The sequence below is a fragment of the Cephus cinctus genome, unplaced genomic scaffold, assembly GCF_000341935.2.
Source record: "Cephus cinctus unplaced genomic scaffold, Ccin1 Ccin1_scaffold0160, whole genome shotgun sequence".
Lineage (NCBI taxonomy): Eukaryota > Metazoa > Arthropoda > Insecta > Hymenoptera > Cephidae > Cephus > Cephus cinctus.
Window position 1 is genome coordinate 3,762,843 of NW_014332886.1, and position 17,524 is coordinate 3,780,366.

General features: G+C 36.7%; 1 protein-coding gene and 1 long non-coding RNA gene across 15 annotated transcripts in view; one reads left to right on the forward strand and one right to left on the reverse strand.

Moving 5' to 3' along the window:
* LOC107263820 (cadherin EGF LAG seven-pass G-type receptor 1) overlaps positions 1–17,524 on the reverse strand; it is a 59,262-nt gene that overhangs the window by 37,822 nt on the left and 3,916 nt on the right. For 3 of the 14 annotated variants that reach the window (XM_025081002.1, XM_025081001.1, XM_025081000.1), the window contains exons 2-3: positions 16,608–16,864; positions 3,860–4,064 (exon numbers count right to left, since the gene is read on the reverse strand). In XM_025081002.1, coding sequence (XP_024936770.1) covers positions 3,860–4,035 — 176 coding nt within the window. In that variant the 5' untranslated portion in view covers positions 4,036–4,064; positions 16,608–16,864. The other 11 variants (XM_025081005.1, XM_025081007.1, XM_025081004.1 and 8 more) reach the window with 11 other exon arrangements.
* LOC107263740 lies at positions 16,807–17,372 on the forward strand. Its single transcript, XR_001536762.2, has 2 exons — positions 16,807–16,931; positions 16,987–17,372. It is a non-coding gene; the product is annotated as an uncharacterized LOC107263740 (long non-coding RNA).

Consider the following 17,524-nt stretch of genomic DNA (forward strand, 5'->3'; position numbering starts at 1 on the left):
TTAATCCAAAGCTATTTAATTCCTTAAGAGGCTCGTCTTAGCCCACATTCCTATATATATTTACATGTATCCGTATATGTACAATACTACTGTATACGTACAGAATATAATGCTACCGTGTCTCACATAAAAAATTTTCTTGACGAATTTCAACATCAAGTTTTCATATCCTCGAGATGCAAATTTGAAAGATACACCAAAATTTATGACAATCGTGTAAACTCCTCGGATGACAGAAGGAATTTTACAAATTTTTTTTTTTTTTACGAGTATTCAAAGAAACCAACACAAGCAAAAAGTGCTTTCGGACAATTGAAACTAAGTGAAGCAACAGCATGCATCAATAGAACTGTTTATCTAAAAGCGTAACCAGTTTCCATCGAAAGACACGTGAGCTAGTAAAAATTTCTCGCAAGACGAGAGACCATGATCGATCGTCGGTATCGAAGTAAGGCAGACCCTTCCATTTCCCACGAATTTCCGGGATGACGTGCTCGATCACAAAACTTTCCTCAAGGCGGTTGGAGCTCGGGATCGCAAGTCTTTGCCAAACAGCTACGACCGCCATTTTCGTCGTTGACGTAGTGGGGGCGAGGGTTGAACAGCCACAGGGGTGACAATATCACGCGCGACTCTCAGGATTCGTCCGCGTGACAAATTGCCACGATATCGAACAAGCGTGAGAGAGAAAGATAAAGATCTAAAAAAAAATACGGCAATAATAAAAACATCTTAAGACAAGGAACACGTAAAGAATATCCGCGATCAGAGAAAGAACAAGATAGAGGAACGAAGAAGAGAGTGTAGAGAAAGTACAACGAAAAATACCCTTAATGTCGAACCACGTCAAAAGGTCGTCTATTAAAATCCTTAATGTTATAGCTGCTTTGATTGCAAAGGTCCTCTGATACATTCGGGACACCCTTTAGATAGCCATCCATTCAGCTGCTAGTAGCCGGGAAGCTTTGTAGCTAGAACAAATGGGATTGCGTATACATGCAAAGTACTAATATCTATGTGAATTATGAAAGTTGATAAAAAAAAAATTTAATAAAAAATTATTGATAAGTATCCAATATGATAATTTATAAGATACATCTTCCACCCTTTCCACCACTGTAATAAACCTTAGAGAGATAATTAGTGCCGATAAAAAAAATCTTATTTTTAGTCAACGACAAAAGGTCAGTATCGCATTAATGCCGGTTGACAGTTGGCTCCAAATTCGATAAAGAGTCGAATTATTCGTTTAAGATGAAAAGTCCTTAATGGAAATTCGTCAAGTTGGTAGTCCCCTAATAATTGATATTCCAGTGCGGATACAAGGCATCGTTTTTCTTTCTCATTCGGGTCAGGATTTTCGTTGGTGGCTGACTGAGTGAGATGGGCAGAATTAATCACGGTTTGTTATCGGTCTGTGCGGAGAAACGCGTGAAAGCTCATTGTCCTTCGATCCGAGAACTTTACGTTCCTTCGGTTGTAATTTTGCTAAAGCTTTTTCTTTCTCCTCGCGGAAATGAATGTTCGATAATAATCCTTTGGGAATCCTTCTATATTAACAACGGAAATATTTTTCATCGAAGGCGAAGCCAGGGAATACAAAAAGCAGCAACGCTTCATTGGCAGAAAACTGAATTAGCCAGATGGACGTACCGAGAGAAGCTTTTTGATGTTCAGTCATTCTGATCGGACAGTGAAAGCTCCATCATGGCGGCACTACTGGCAAAGTCAATTTCATTAAGCACTGATACTCGCTTCAAGTGGTATTGCAAATACAGGGGCGGATGAAGCTTTTACGAGTTTTTGGTTGCCCCCCCCCCTCCTTCCCGGACCAATAATATTTTTTTATAGGTATATTATACATCAAAACTTACTTAACGTCATTTATGGGTTTTTACTTTTTTGAACGGAATATAAAAAAAAAACGTATCGCTCACGTTGGGCTTTCAAAACTTCATAGATGTATGCTTGTTGTTATATTGGATTATCGTAGGTTGAAAATTTCAAAGCCCATTGACCCTTCAACCTTTTGACATTATCTTCCTTCAACATTGTCGTGAGTTTCGTATAGGCGATGTTGCCTTTTCCGTGGGGATATCAGCAGTGAATATTTGAAGTCACGTCGAAAATGAAACCAGGTTAACTTGGACGTATGAGAATTTTGTAATTTCCTTTAATCCCGTTTCCTATTACCTTCTCTTGAAGAAAAAAAGTTCATTTGTTAAATTGGCTCGTTTCTCAAGAGAAAGAAAAAAAAACAGGATCACGGCTATGCTTCAGCGGTATGAGAATAAAAATAAAATTGATAGGATCGAAATTAGTAGAATACTTCATTTACAGGATTTTTTCGAGCGCGATGAAGTGTAGATGTCTACGCGAACGGGTGGAATTTGAATTTGAAAAAGATCCGAAGCATTCGCCCGTCACGCGAAAGATCAAACGGGTCAAAATAAGGTTTTAGAACCCGAACGATTCAACCCATCGGCCGTAAACTACTTTTTTGGGTACGCGGAATGTACTCTGGGGTCCAATGTACCCCACGTGTTTTTTTCGTACTATTTCCGCCCTGGTCGTCAAATTTGAAAAAGTCGGTTATATTTAAAAATTGTATACTATAATCAAGATGTTCATGCAGTTTTTAAAGAATTCAGAGCTTTAAGACAAATGTAGAGCACGGCTTAAAAACTTTCAGTACGCTCGATAAAAGAAATGTGCGATAAGTTTAGTTTTTATTAATTTTTTTTCGGGTACGCGTAACACAAAAAATCGATGACTTTTAGAAAGCTCAAGACCAGGCTTCAATAAAAAAGTTAGGGGCAGCCAGAACAACTATAATAGTTGAATTATTTAGAGAGGTAAAAATGACGAAATTTCGAAAGGGGTCTATAAAGGGGGGAGGGAAAAAAGAAGGAGTGTCATTGCCGATGTTTATTTAATCATTTTATATTTTTTATATATATAGGAAAATATGATTCTAATAATCTATGTGGAAAGAAGACTTACACCTGCAAAATATAAAAAAAGCTCAAATTCCTTCTTATTGGATAGTATAGGACGTTCGCGTTGATATCAGTATATAAAGACCCGTTTAAACACTTTAACTTACTATATTGACTTACTCCAATTGCAATTACACTAAAAAGTGGTTTAAGTGTAAGAAAAATAAGAAAACTCAAATTTGCTCACCGAACAAAAATTTTACACAGACTGTACACTAGAGTCAATTGGACCCCTCGACTGCTCCAAACCTGTACCTTTCAAGGTTCAGGGAATCAGTGAACGCGAGTTTCTTCCAATCCTATGGGAGAGACCTCAAACATCATATAAATGAATACACTAGTCCATTTCTAAGCACGTAACAACTTTTACAGCGAAATCTCAGTGGCGTGGGGTCTGGTGGACCCCAGAGTACACTTCGAGCGTTAATTAAACGCGCTGGTATTTACCACCGTGGAATTTTAGTTTCCCAGTGTGGTTATATGAGCTACGAATATAATTAGTTCATTTGCATTAAACTAATAGCTATCACTCGGAACTTAACCATCAACAAAGGGAAACAATTTGGAGCTATGCCGGAAGTCTCTCTTTAATTAATAACATGAAAAAAATACGGAACGAGAGGATTTTCTTCTTTGTGTATCCCATTGAAAATACGTTAAGTATCAAACGGTGGGGCTACTGAGCTGGATAAAAGAAGCCCTCACTATTTCTATCCGTCTTTTTTTTATTTTCTTTCGTAACGGTATGAGCTTCAAATTTCCTAGTGACTATCAGAATACGGTGAAATTGAATAACACAATACTACCCAAGGCATAATACAAACGACCAAGACCACACTTAATTAACATCATTATCTTACCTGTAGGTGATAAATGCAAAAACAAGAGCAACCAGCGACAAACTCCCTCCAAGAACAACAATAAGACTAAGGGCGCCATCTCTATCGAGTGTTCCAGCAATTCCATTTGATATTCCACCAGCAATTCCGCCAGTGTGAGGGAAACCATGGATGGCTCCCGTATACAGAGTCTCCATGGTGATTTGTAAGTCAATCCTCAATGCATCTGAAACACGACACAGTACCTCATGAGAAAACAGCACCTTCAAAAAAGGAAATACGTAATTCCTTTGAGAGGATATATCCTCACTGTAAATTCGTATCTACTATAGCTGAATTATATTGAACTTCCGCACTGAGCACAGAATGAAGGAAACCTAGTAACCGATCAATATCACTTTACACATACGTTCCGTTCACAATAGCTGACGAAGGAAGAACTCACAAGAGGCTACCAAGACTCTTTATCCTATGACGATAAGCTATGAATAATGGTGAGGTCAGGGTGCCATTAAAATTTATGCCAGCAAGATGCAAATATTCGTCCGAAAAGCCATGCGGTGGCGTTCTATACGTAACCTCAAACTATCGGCAGCACTACGCGGCGGTAAGTCAAGAATTTCGAACATAACCAAATTTACTTTTAACGTCTACACGAAAAATCTAACATACAAGGAACTATTGAATCGTCACTGAAACGAATTTAAAGATATTAAAAATTCCATTACCGTCGGTAAGTCATAAATTGTCAACTTTAATACCTGACTAAAATACAGAAGATGCATTGTCTCGCCCGCACTTCGAACGTGTATTACACCACCAAGAAATTTATATCGATATCCGCGTTTCTTTATCGTTCACGTACTTCTTAAGTTATTTTTGTAATATTTAAATTAAAAAAGTTTTCGGCATACCCTCTTCACGGGGCTGGGAGATGCTTTCTAACCTCAGAATGGAATATCGTAATACGTATATAAGAATGTAATAATAAATTCTCATGTAAACACTGCGTACAGACTTTTCCAAGCTGCACTGTTACTTGCACGATACTTATATGCGTAATAATTTCGAAATAATGGAACGAGACGCGTGCAATTTTTGCACGTGAACTTTCATGCGAAAACTTTGTATGCATCTCATACCTTTATTCAGCAGTTATTCCTTAAGAAAATGCCATTTTTCAATTGTGGAACTTACACAAATCTGCGTGCACTTCACTTCGATAAAAACAATGCATAAACTCCGTGAAATTTGTAATTTTCCTAGTTATAAACTCAAGATGGTCGTTTGCATTTTCCAACCGCCATAATGCTCCTTCATAACACAACACGAAATTCCAACTGGCTAGATTTGTTTTCGTTACCTACACTTTCTGCACTTTTCAAGAAAGTGCAAATTCTTATTCGATGATATTTTTAAGTAACCAATGAGAACTTGTCCTTTTTTGAAAGTGCAGAAAGTCTAGGTAACAAGAACAAACCTACACTCGTTCCTTGTGAGCACTTTCTACAAAGCAAAGGACACTAAAAAAATAGTTTCTCCGTAAACCACAGATGGCGCTGCAAGTGTTCAGTCATGATACAATCCCCCAAAAAACACTTACGTGTAAAAAACTACGCCAAGTACAGGATTGCTGTGAATTCCTCTAACAAAAAGTATTGATATCATATTATTGAGGCCAAGTACATAAGTCACTACATGTTTTCCTATTATATGATCTAGCACTGGCCCATCATTTTAATTATATTTTCAATATTTCCTATAACGTTTTCGCTACTCTTCTATGTTACTACTGCTTCCCGTGTTTAATTACGATTTAATGGTGATTTAATAATTAATAAAACTTAAGGTGATTCCTTATCGAGTACTACTTGGCGGCTCCGTGCATTTCTTGATATAAATTTGGTACAAAACCAGTACCAATTGTCTATAGAAAGCATATTAACAATAACTCGTCAAAAATAAACACGGTAAAAGCTTAATAACAAACATACAGCATTAGAATACTATGACCACGTGCAAAGTAAGTACTTTGGATTCGGACCGTGCGCAATGCGCTGCACTGAACGACAAACTAATTTCTAGTTAATGTCTCTAATATATGGTACGACTATTATAATTAATATAGTTATGACATATGCGAATACGAATATAATACGTTCTACGGATGCATTAACAACGTTAATACTATTAAGGCGCGTCAGCCAGCTTTCCGCTTCTCCCGTGCCGTCGCTACTCGCAATGGCGCTCCCGTAATTATTCATAGCGCTCGTTACGTTATAGTATGTGCCAGCGATTTTGATCTTGAGTAAAATTGAAATCACTTTATTCTCATTTACGAGAGATTCAGGTGTTACCTTAAACAGGTACATCAGGCATTATAAGATTGTACAGGTTAATTATTTTCTGTAACAACACAACTTTATGGTTTTACTATAAAAAAAGAAAAGAATGTCAGATTTCCTTGTCCTCTTATGACCAACTTGATATTATTACAGTTTAACAAAACACTTGGCACACGTAGCACGTTTATCGTTAGGTTTATATTCTACTTTATATTGGCAATAAATAAATCTCTACTATTTATAGTATCGATTCGAACCGTATTAGTCTACAATATAGATATAGATCTGTTGACTCAGACAAAATATAATAAAAGTAAGTTACATTATATACAAGGAAAGAAAAGTGTTCGTAATGGGCTAAATTTTTAATTGTAAGGTGCCCTGAGAAAATTACTAAGGAACGGAGGGCAAATCCATAAATTTAGCATTTCGTTTTACCGATCCTCGAATGACCTCGATATGCTTACGCAGCACCATGTTATAACACTGCTGTGAGTAACGCTTGGATCCTTTAATGCTTCTAATTTGTTCAAAATGAAAATTTAATTAAAGGTTCGTGCTAAGTCAAAATATCAATGTTAACCAATATTAATTTAAAGATATAGAAATTCCATAAGGTATTTTTTTATTATCCCCTCCCCTCTCCCCAGTTTGTGGTCCTCTTTCATACATTTTTCTACATCAAGTATCATCACCAATTCAAAAGCTATAATGATGATCGTGGAGCATTAATACACTTTGAATTGTATAGATTTTCAGATACTGTAGCTATTGGTGTGGAAGGAGATGGGAAAGGAAAAAAAATGAAAATACGCAAATGCAATCTTGAAGATGTTCAAAAAAAAAATATTAAAAAGAAGGAATGATACTGAAAGTTGCAATAAAATTGCCGGCGAACAACCTAACACTTTTTATCTTGTTGCAAAAATTGCCAAGACAAATTTGATTTTTTGGAGAATATTCGATCTTAAAGAGTGTTATATATATTAAGGAGAGTTGTCTTGGAATTTATTGAGAGTATTGTGACACTTTTCAAGGCTGATAGAAAATTTATTGGGAGTGTCAGTTCTTTGAAAATTAACGTAAACATTTTTTTATTTTTTCGTTAAGCTAGTTTTACAACGTTACATGGTTAGGGTTCTTCTAACGGGTGTAACATTGATAATGACACTATTTTTAATTTAATAAAAATAATTTAAGTGAATAAGCTGTATAGCAAATGGAGCTTGTATGGTGGATTCATTAATAAAGTATAGTCGATTTTTATATAAGCGATTTCAGTTGTATTTTCCTTTATGACATTTGAGCTGTGAAAAGTTAGCAAATCATGTGTAAATTAAGGTATTCATGCGTGTATAAGCACTTGTTGCGCGAATTTGAAGTATGAGCAATTATTTATTGTGGTCAGCATAAATGTTTTTTCCTGAAAAACCTTTTCGAATGGCACTCGACCTTTCGGAACAAACCCGCGGTTAGAACCTGTGAAAATTGTTTTAATTGCCACTCTCGAATTCGTGACGAATAAGGATAAAATTAAAAGTTGCAATTTTTGCAAAAGTTTGCGTAACAGAATTCACTCAACACAAATATAATGGATTGAAAAGATAAAAAAGTTTTGATATGACATTGTTAGAGCTTATTATTATCTACTTACGTACTTTCGGTCGTGGATACTTTATGTAAATAAAAAAATTTGTTAATAAAGAAAATCCTAACTTAGAGAATACCTTGTTATAAGTATTTCATTAATTGAGACAGTCGTATAGTGAGTCAAAGAAAATGTAATACGTCGGAATTTTTGAAAAAAAAAAAAAAAAAAAAACGTACCCCTTAATACGTGAGACGGAAATAACGTAGAATCTCGTAGCACTTTCACACAACAAATAATATCAACTTCCCCTTCGCATTCCCAAAAAGCAAATTTTTCTTGAAAAAAAAAAATCTAAAAATCTCTTATACAAAACCCAGTAGAATCAACAAGAAAGTTCTCGTTCGATTTTAGAATGAATATGAAGGATTATTCCAAAATTCCTTCCCACGATTCTCCATCGACCTACAAGTATTTTCTAATGAAATAAAAATTTTATTTTTTAAATTCATGAAAAATATCGTAAAGTTTCAATAAATTTGGCTCAATCCTCCAATTCAAATGGAATCTATGAATTTTAACAAAATTATTCTCAATGCCCAACAAATTTAATTCTAACGATCGTTCGTGTAAATTATAAAGAAATTAGAGTGAAATAAAATAAAAAGGTATACAATAAACTTTCTAAGAGGTAAATCGTTCTGTATTCAGGGACGAATTAAAAAACGCTCCTCGTTCGTAGGAGTGCGGAACGCGACTGAACTCTGTCACGTTTCCCGAACCCGTAGGGCGCATGTTCACGTGGAGAGTAAAGTTGCACCACGAAAAATCAGCGAGTAAAAAGTAAAGATTCTCCAGTACGTCCAAACTTATATGTATATGTGAATAAGAATACGTAGGTTGTCTAGAAAATGGAGTCTCGTACTACATAGTCCCACAATTTGCTCCTGGAACTTAACCAAACTTGTCAGAATCATACAGTATCGATGTTAGTCACGGAAACTCACCATTCAAATTCTCCTTTATTTCTCTTCCCATCTCTCTTTTCCATCCTTCTTTTTGGTATCAAATCACTAAAAAACACGATGAGAAAACTTTCCAACGAGCCATAGAATTATTAGCCCCTTAGCATCTTCTAATTTAACAAAAACTTTTTGACAGGACGTTTCTCTTCAAACAAATAAGACTTGGCAAAAAATGTTCCCTTATCCCATTTTGAATACCACACAACGCGATTCAAATTGTAACTCTATAAACTTTACTTTATATATCGTATGTCCCTTAAAAAAAAAGATATCAAAATTATTCTCCAATCGAAAAATCTCAACAATAATTTCGTCCTCATAGATAAAAAATCTTACCAGTTCCTTCCATGATTTATTTGACTTCATTCTCTTCCCGTATGACACTCTCTTTATAAGGAAACTATTCAATACTGTGAGAATTATTAAAATTCCTGTCTCATATCAGAGACAAATATACGCCAGGTTCTTGATAAAGTAAAACGAACCTTTGTGCCAGACTGTCAGTGTCGGTCTGACTGTTTCTGAAATCCAGGAGATGCCATTGTCGTGGCTCCCATTCATTGTATGTACTACGTAGTTATTATTCAATATACGCCAAACACATTTCGCGCATGGGTAGTGTCTCCTTATATGAATCCCCGTAGAATGCATGACGAAGTTCAAGTTTCGTGTATAAATCAGTAAATCCCCTATTTATACGACGATTTCAGTGAATGTGCTTGATTCTTGGTATTGAATGGAAGCTGATACGAAATCTGCGATTCTTCGAGGGATCCCGTACTATGTATACCATCGTTTCCGTAGAGAAAGTTTTTCCTTCAGATCCTTATACCGTTTTCCTCAATACTTACACAAGAAAGCGTTTATTTGCCCAACTCAAATATTCCCGTTTCCATTGGGCGGTCGTCTCCTAGCGAGAAGGAAAAAGACAAAGAGAATACTGAAGATATGCGAAATTCTCTGAAACGCAAAGTAAGAGTAAAATCGTGGCTGGTTGAAAATATTAATGATATTCCAACTTAATCTCTCAGAAGAACTACTTAATTGTAAATAAATACAGGAGAAACGATAAGAAAAAATAGTTAAATATACATTTGTATTTTCATGATAAAAATCGGCCGCTTTACTAATCCATTATATATATAATAGCAGCACTTTTATACATATGCCATACTGTAAAGTATAAAAATAAAATAATATTACTAGATAGTGCAAGCTTGAAGAAGCAAAAGTAATACATATTGCAGAAATACAGTCAGTTACGCATACGTCGTCGATAGACTGTGAAATACTTTTGTTAGGCAGGACTCGCCTCGGGAACGACCCTGCACGGCCGAGGTGCTCCGAGTCACTCCGAGCTCTCCCGAATCGGACCGAAAGTAGACGGAAAGTCCCGAGCCACCGAGGACCCGACATTAAGAGGCTACCGTTGGAACGTTCATGTGCGCATAAGACAAAATAATTAGAAATATAGTGTGAGATCAAAAAAGTGAGAGGCGAAGGCGAGATTAGAGGACGAGTGACGAGACGAGGCGGGAGACAGAGAGAGAGAGAAACGAGACGGCACGAGAGAAGCCACCCAAGTCCTACGTACAGTTAGCATCATTAATGGTGTTCAGCCTGTCGACGCAGTGCTACGAGGTAACAGGAAGAGAGTGGGCGGTGACTGCTGTGACGTACCTCGGCCTGTGCGCGCGACGTAGTGAGCATTGCAGTGAAAACGTGGGTTCAGTGCGTCCTTTTCGGACAGCACTAGTGTGAGCGAGACTGTATTATAGTTCCGGAGTCGCACTCCCAAACAAACTCTGCGAGTGAAGTTATGGCGCCGCAATTGAGCATAGAAAAGCGTGGATGCATAGTCGGGTTATGGCAGGCGGGTATCCCCGTTGCTGATATTTGTCGATCCGTCGAGTGTAGTGAAAAAGCTGCGCTTCGATGGATAGAAAGATATCGTCGTGGTGGAGATGATGCTTTACACGACCATCGTGTGAAAAATCGAAGACCGCGAAAAACAACCGACGAACAGGATCGACGACTTATCGATGCTTACAGCATCGATCCTTCCGCGTCAATTTTCCGAATTTCCGCGCAAAGTGATTTTGATGCGTCCACGGTAACTGCACGTCGTAGATTACGAGAGGCTGGCTACGGCTCTTATCGTCAGCCCCTAGCATTTTCGTTGTTTCCCAAAAATAGAGAAAATCGTGTCGCATTCGCGCTACAGGAATTGCACACCACTCGTGAAACCTGGGAAGCGACGATTTGGACCGATGAAAAGGTGTTCGTATCGTCTGCAGACCAGCGACTTCACGCGTGGCAACCAACGGATAACCGGCTGGAACCGAGATGCATTGTCCCTGAAGATGTCAATGGACACATCACGTGTGGAATGTGGGGATGGATTAGCGGTCATGTTGTCGGGGAATTAGTAGAGATTACGTCGCCTATGGATTCTGCAGAGTATATTAGCGTACTTGAGGAAGTACTACTTCCGAGCGTGCGCGCGGTATACCCTGCAAAAGCTATGCCGACAATTCGTTTAATTCGCGATAACACCGCGAGTCATATGGCGCCTGAAACACGTGAATGGTTCTCGAAGCACCCGGAAATCCAGGTAGTGCAATTCCCTGCGAAATCACCCGACCTAAATATTATCGAAAATGTTTGGGCCGAGATTAGTCGAAGATGGTCGCCCAAAAAAGAGAGAACAAAAACATCTATAGCTAGCCATGCCAGAAGCGTCTGGGAAGAACTTCGGCACGATACTGAGTTTATAGACAATTTGATTGGTTCAATTCCTAGTAGGTTAGATCAAGTAGTCGACCGTGGCGGCTACTGGACTGATTATTAATTTCCAATTTCTGAGATATGCCACTTAGCTCGTTTGCGTGGATACGCTTACAAAAGGACGCTGTTTATTTCTCTCACTTCCACTTTCCTCTTTTATCTCATCGTACTAAGTCCACAAGCCGGACACCATAAATGACGTTCAGTGTACATAGTGTTATGGGTCGGATAAACTCGATTTAAGTCACGCATTTCAAAAATTAAATGCAATTGGGTAGGTTAACTTTTAAAATCATTAAACGTACGCAACTAATTCATAATTAATTTCTGTTTTTCATTATTCGTAGAGTACAATGAGTCGAGACGTTTGCACCAAAATACCATTGAAAGGAATTGGTATTGAAGCAAAGGTAGCATGAGGTCCTAATATGGAACGATATGAACAATATGGCGCACACGTTGGATATCTCCTTACTTTATTTATTAATATTGAAAAAAGAGATCAAAAAACAGAAAAAATACATCTCAAAACGGGAAAGACTGGCAGAGTAACGCACATTTGAATATGGGACAATCAAGCTGTAGCCACTGTAACTTGGTCCGCCGGTAGTATCGACGTTTATAAGCTTGGCTTATAAGAAGGAGCCACTTGTGGCACTTACTACAAGAAAGATTTGCTTCTACTAGCATAACCATTATTAAAAATGTTAAAACTCTGATCAAAGCACAATTCTTTCTGATTTACCTTCGAACCTCAACTTGATACCTGCAAGTACAGATCCAGCCAATTTAATGCACGTTGAGGCCAATAGACATAGGGATTGGTCAGGTAAATTAAATTTAGCAATATTATAATACAAAAAATATATAAAATTAATAACATCCAGAATATTAATCATTTGAACTAAAATGAAAACAATAAATTCATTCTGCGTGATATGGAATAGATGGACAAACAGCCAAAGATGACATGGCAGAGGGTGAAGATATCAAAAAGGAGGGTCTGGACTATAAAAGAAAAATAGATAAATATAAGGACCAGGAGGAAGAAAGTGACAACAATCTGGAACAATTACGCTACTTAAGGATCAGGATAGCCGATCTCAAGGAAGCACTCATGTGTAGCATGTGCATGGCGTACCATAGGAACATTGCTTTCCTCTGTAGTTACAGCTTATGCGAACACTGTACCTCACTCTTGAAAAACTCACAAACTGTCGTGAGACTACAAGCAAAAGGATCAATCTGTATTTTACTATAATCTGGACAAGCTGATGTAGCGCTAATATCAACTGTCTACTTGTATACCAGGAATCCAACTGTCGAAACATATTTGTATTCTTGAACTTAGGAAACACCAACTCTTACTTGCTCCCCACGCAAAGGATTGTATATATTTACTAAAGCTAAAACAAAACACAATAGTATTTTGATTTAATGTAATACAACCCGCGGTTCTCTAGTGTAACCCGCAATGAATCTATTCTACTTGTAAATTTATGTACACATAGATGTTTCTGTGATATCAATCAAAGAGATGAAATTTACTCTGAAAACCCGCCACGTGAAGCATCTGCTTGCTACCACTTTGATATCCGTTACGAACTCTGACGCAAATTATGAATTATTGACGTATCTACTAGTACTGTGGTTTAACAAACTTTTAATAGAGTCATTTACACAAATCAAAGACAAAACGTTATTTTAGGGTACCTATATTGAATTAATTGTATGAAGAATATGTGGTGTTCGACATTAAAATTTGTCATTGATTTCTGTAACATGACTTTACAAATGTTGTTTATGCTTAAACTTTTAAGATTATGTTGCGTCTAGATATTTTTTTAAGGAAGATGAAAATATTGATGAAACTATTCTGGTGGAATGATAGACCTTATTTTTTGTATGGAGTTTTAGAAAATTGATAGAAATATGCATATTAAGTCATAGCATATGTTTGGTCTTAAAATAAAGATTTACATTTACATTTTTCATGTAAAGCCTTTTTGAGACCGATTCCAAAAAAATTTTGAAACATAACCTCTCACTTGTTTCAAAACACTGCCCCCACTCCTCCTTACAAACATTATTCGTAATTTACAAAACGACTATTCTTTTATAATTCCACTGAGGTATATTTCGTACTATGTATACATTCGTATATGAAACCACTTTTAGTTAAAAATTAATTTTTTTTTTCTTACTCTTTGAGGTAGACTCATTCACGTCTAATTGCGCCACAGCGATAATGAGATCGTAGAAAATTGCTGAAAATCTTTTTAAGTCAAAATCTTATCTACTTTCATTCAACTTTTTCTGAAATACTCATATGCATGTGTACATTGTGCCCAATGCTGATTGTGAGATCGTATCTACTTTGTAGTACGTCGTACTACAAAGAGTAGATCTCAAGAGAGCATCGTAGCAGAAGCTTTTAGCAAACTCAAACACCCTACCCTCTAGCTAGTAAGGCAAGTTTCAAGTATCATTCTTGGCACGTGAGAATATTTGAAACTTTTGGAAAGTTTGGGAAGAAACAAAGGATAGCAGTACGTTAGGAGTCCATTTGCTGAGCACTGAGACTTTCTTTACATACCTATATACAAGGAAGCACAATAAGGATGTACGGAGTTAGTAAAACATTTTCCAAGTTCAAAACTTTAGAAAATATTAATCCGTCTCAATTATCCGAAGAAAGTTGTCCGTGTTTCAATTATTCATTTGCGTATACTAAGACAACCTGTGCCTATAAATAATATTCTTTTTTTTTAAGTTTTATAAGTTATCTTCATAAAAATAATTTACGTATGAAGAATACTAAAGAAAAATGGCGGATATAACGTTCCACGTTTTATTCGAATTTCAAATTCTCATATTTTCCTCGGCAACCACAATATTACATGTGACGCACACGTCATTTACAATGTCACCCTCATTTATATAATTTCAGCTGGTAGATTGTCGTTACGTAAGTGAAGGTTACATTACAATTCACATGCGCGTGACGCACGAGTGACGTGTAGTATTATATTTCCTAGACCCTCTTTATGAAGTAGGAAATCCTTTTCACCAAAGGACTGAAGATTTTACCACGATGCGAGAAAACTGATTCTAATTTGACGAAAGGAACAAATAAAAATCAACTGCTGAAATTCCTATGTATAACAATGAAATATTTCACAGTTTAAAGAAGATTTTTATTTTCCACAAAAATTCGTAAAATCTACACGAGTACGAAAGAGCGTTAAAGAAAAGTCGTTTGATTTTTCTGAATTTTACATTCATTCTCACAATCGATTAGTAATGAGTTCGCGACGATATCAAATTTGAGATCCATGTATAAATAATTCTCCTGTGAGCAAATTTTCAAGCCCTGACAGACCTAAATGAAGTACACAGGCATTCTTAAATAAGAAATCAAAGATTTCTTTAAGTAACAAAATAAGCAAAGCTTCGTATAAAAATATAAATTACGTCAATTTTTCAAAATCAAAACGACACGTCACCGTGGATTTATGAACATTTAAGCCAGAAGTAATTAAACAAATTTTAAGTCACATCGTTCAAAGGGGTATTTAAGAAGGCTTATCCTCAAATCCATCCTTGTCCTACACGCACCTGGTAGAACGGGGACGTCACTTTAACCTCCAAAATATATCGACGCCCCCTCGGGCCCTTACCTCTTTCCGTAAAACGTCGCGACACCTATTCAAGTAAAGCCTGACTGACAGGCTCACCAATTACTCCAGTGGGACACTAATGAGGTATTCCATTTCTATTCCACGACGGCTTCAAGAGCGCCTCTTATCCGACGGTTTCCAACGTTAAGATACGTTCACACGACTTGGTTCAAGGCTTCGGATTACTAATTTTCGGTAGGGTCCTCAAAGTTTCATGCGAAATCAGCATTTCGTGCGCAGAGGTATCACAGAAACTATTTGTCTGAATGAATCTCAAACGCTGTCTACAAATTTCGACTGTATCTCTCTCTCTCAGTCGCACTCGTGCAGGAACGAGATTAAGGAGCATGCACACGTGGCAAATATGAAGGTACGTGCTCCCTTATCGTAAAAGTAAATTGCCTTGGCACTGTTGAAAATTTATGTGATACGCAGCCACCAGTCTTCGTTTTCTCCTTTTTGTTAACCTCAAAACCGTCTGTTTCTTAACCTTTTCCTCTCACGGAGCCACCATGCCAACATTCCACGTTGCTTTGTTAGCTCGTATCACAGTTATTTTCAAAGGAACGTATACCGGGTCTACCCACGAGGTTTCTGCGAATCGACTATAGAATGAATGCTTAGTTATTTCTTTTGTCGGATTTTAAAATTCTATTATATCATCTTGCGAATTTCTCTTAGGGTTTTCTCTCTCTTTTCTTCCGTCAACGTCTTACGTCATATTTCAAGCTTTTGTATGACGTCGTATTTTTCCCATGTCAGTTGCAAGACATAGGGTAGAATTGGAAAGAAAATACGAAAATTTTGATTTACTGGTATTACATGATTATGCCAATTCTGTAATCTTTATTATAACCACTACTCTTATTGTTATAGAAATTTTGATAATAAATATATTAAAGTTTTGATTAATAATTTGTTTGGTATATCCCCGTTCGATTAAACGTATCAAAATTTTGCGAAATTGCTTCTACTACGCCTGAAAACGTCTAACGCTCAGGACACCCCTTAGGCTTTATTCTTATGAATCGTAATGCCTACAGACATATTCCCGAGTCCTATTCCTACCCTTATGTAAATTTGCGCTGATTATTTATTTCGATCACGACTTATCCTGCGAAGCTAATTTAGGTTGAAAATTCCTACGTGATTATACTGTATATGTATACCGGCGGAAAAGTACGTCGTGCAAATATGAGTGAATCTTATTGACTTTGTTAATGCTTATTCGAGAACGTAGCTCCGAATTGTCGCAGGAATCATACGTAACTATATAAATAAAAATAAAAAATTGTTTTACATATTATTATATTTTTACATTAATTTTATAAAATTTATACATGCCTTCCTCGCCAATGTTCTCAGTACCATTTCCATTGCTGTCTCCTGGGTATTATCCTAAGGCAGGATTTCCAGTGAAAATATTATGTAGTTCTGCACTGGTCCATTGTCTTCTGTATTACTGATGTTTCTGCAATGGAAATCCGGTATCTCGGGATCCGTTAATTTCACTTTGTTGTATAGTGTATGGCCACGTGTATCCCCATGAGTGGTTAGGAATTCGACGTCCGCGTGGATTCCGCTGCGGAATGTTGGATGAACTGGAATGCAGTAACGAGGAACGATGAGAAATTATTGAAGAGAATAAATAAGGAGTATTATTTGCAGGTAAGAATGAGAAGTGACGTAATTTTCAATTTTCGATAATTTGTGTAATTTTCAGTGACGAATTTCAAACGAATAAGAACAAACTGCCGCGAGTACATAAAGAAGAGAGAGAAGGAGAAGTAATGGCGTACGATAAAGTAGGGCTGAAAGATTTTTGATGGCCGACAGAAAATTGAAAGTGAAATCTATAATAAATGTTTACCTTCCATTATTCTAGGGAAATTACATTGAGCGTACTATCAACATTGATAATCTAACGTCTAAAGTTTATTGTAACAATACTGTTTGCTCAACCGATACCAAACATGAGAATTATGTTAAGCGATTATGGCAGCACCCCTTTCATATCTATCAATAATACATAAGCATACGATAAATGCAGAAAAGTTAATTAATAAACTGATAAGACTGTCATCAATCGAACAGTCTAATACAAATCGATACAATATTTATTGGTAAATTAATTTAACCATTATCCAACTTAAACAAATACCCTATTAAGTATCTTTCTTGCAAAATTACGTAATTAAATTATATCGCCATATCGTTCACTTGTAAGCACATCTGCAGTATCGGTTTGGATAATACACTTT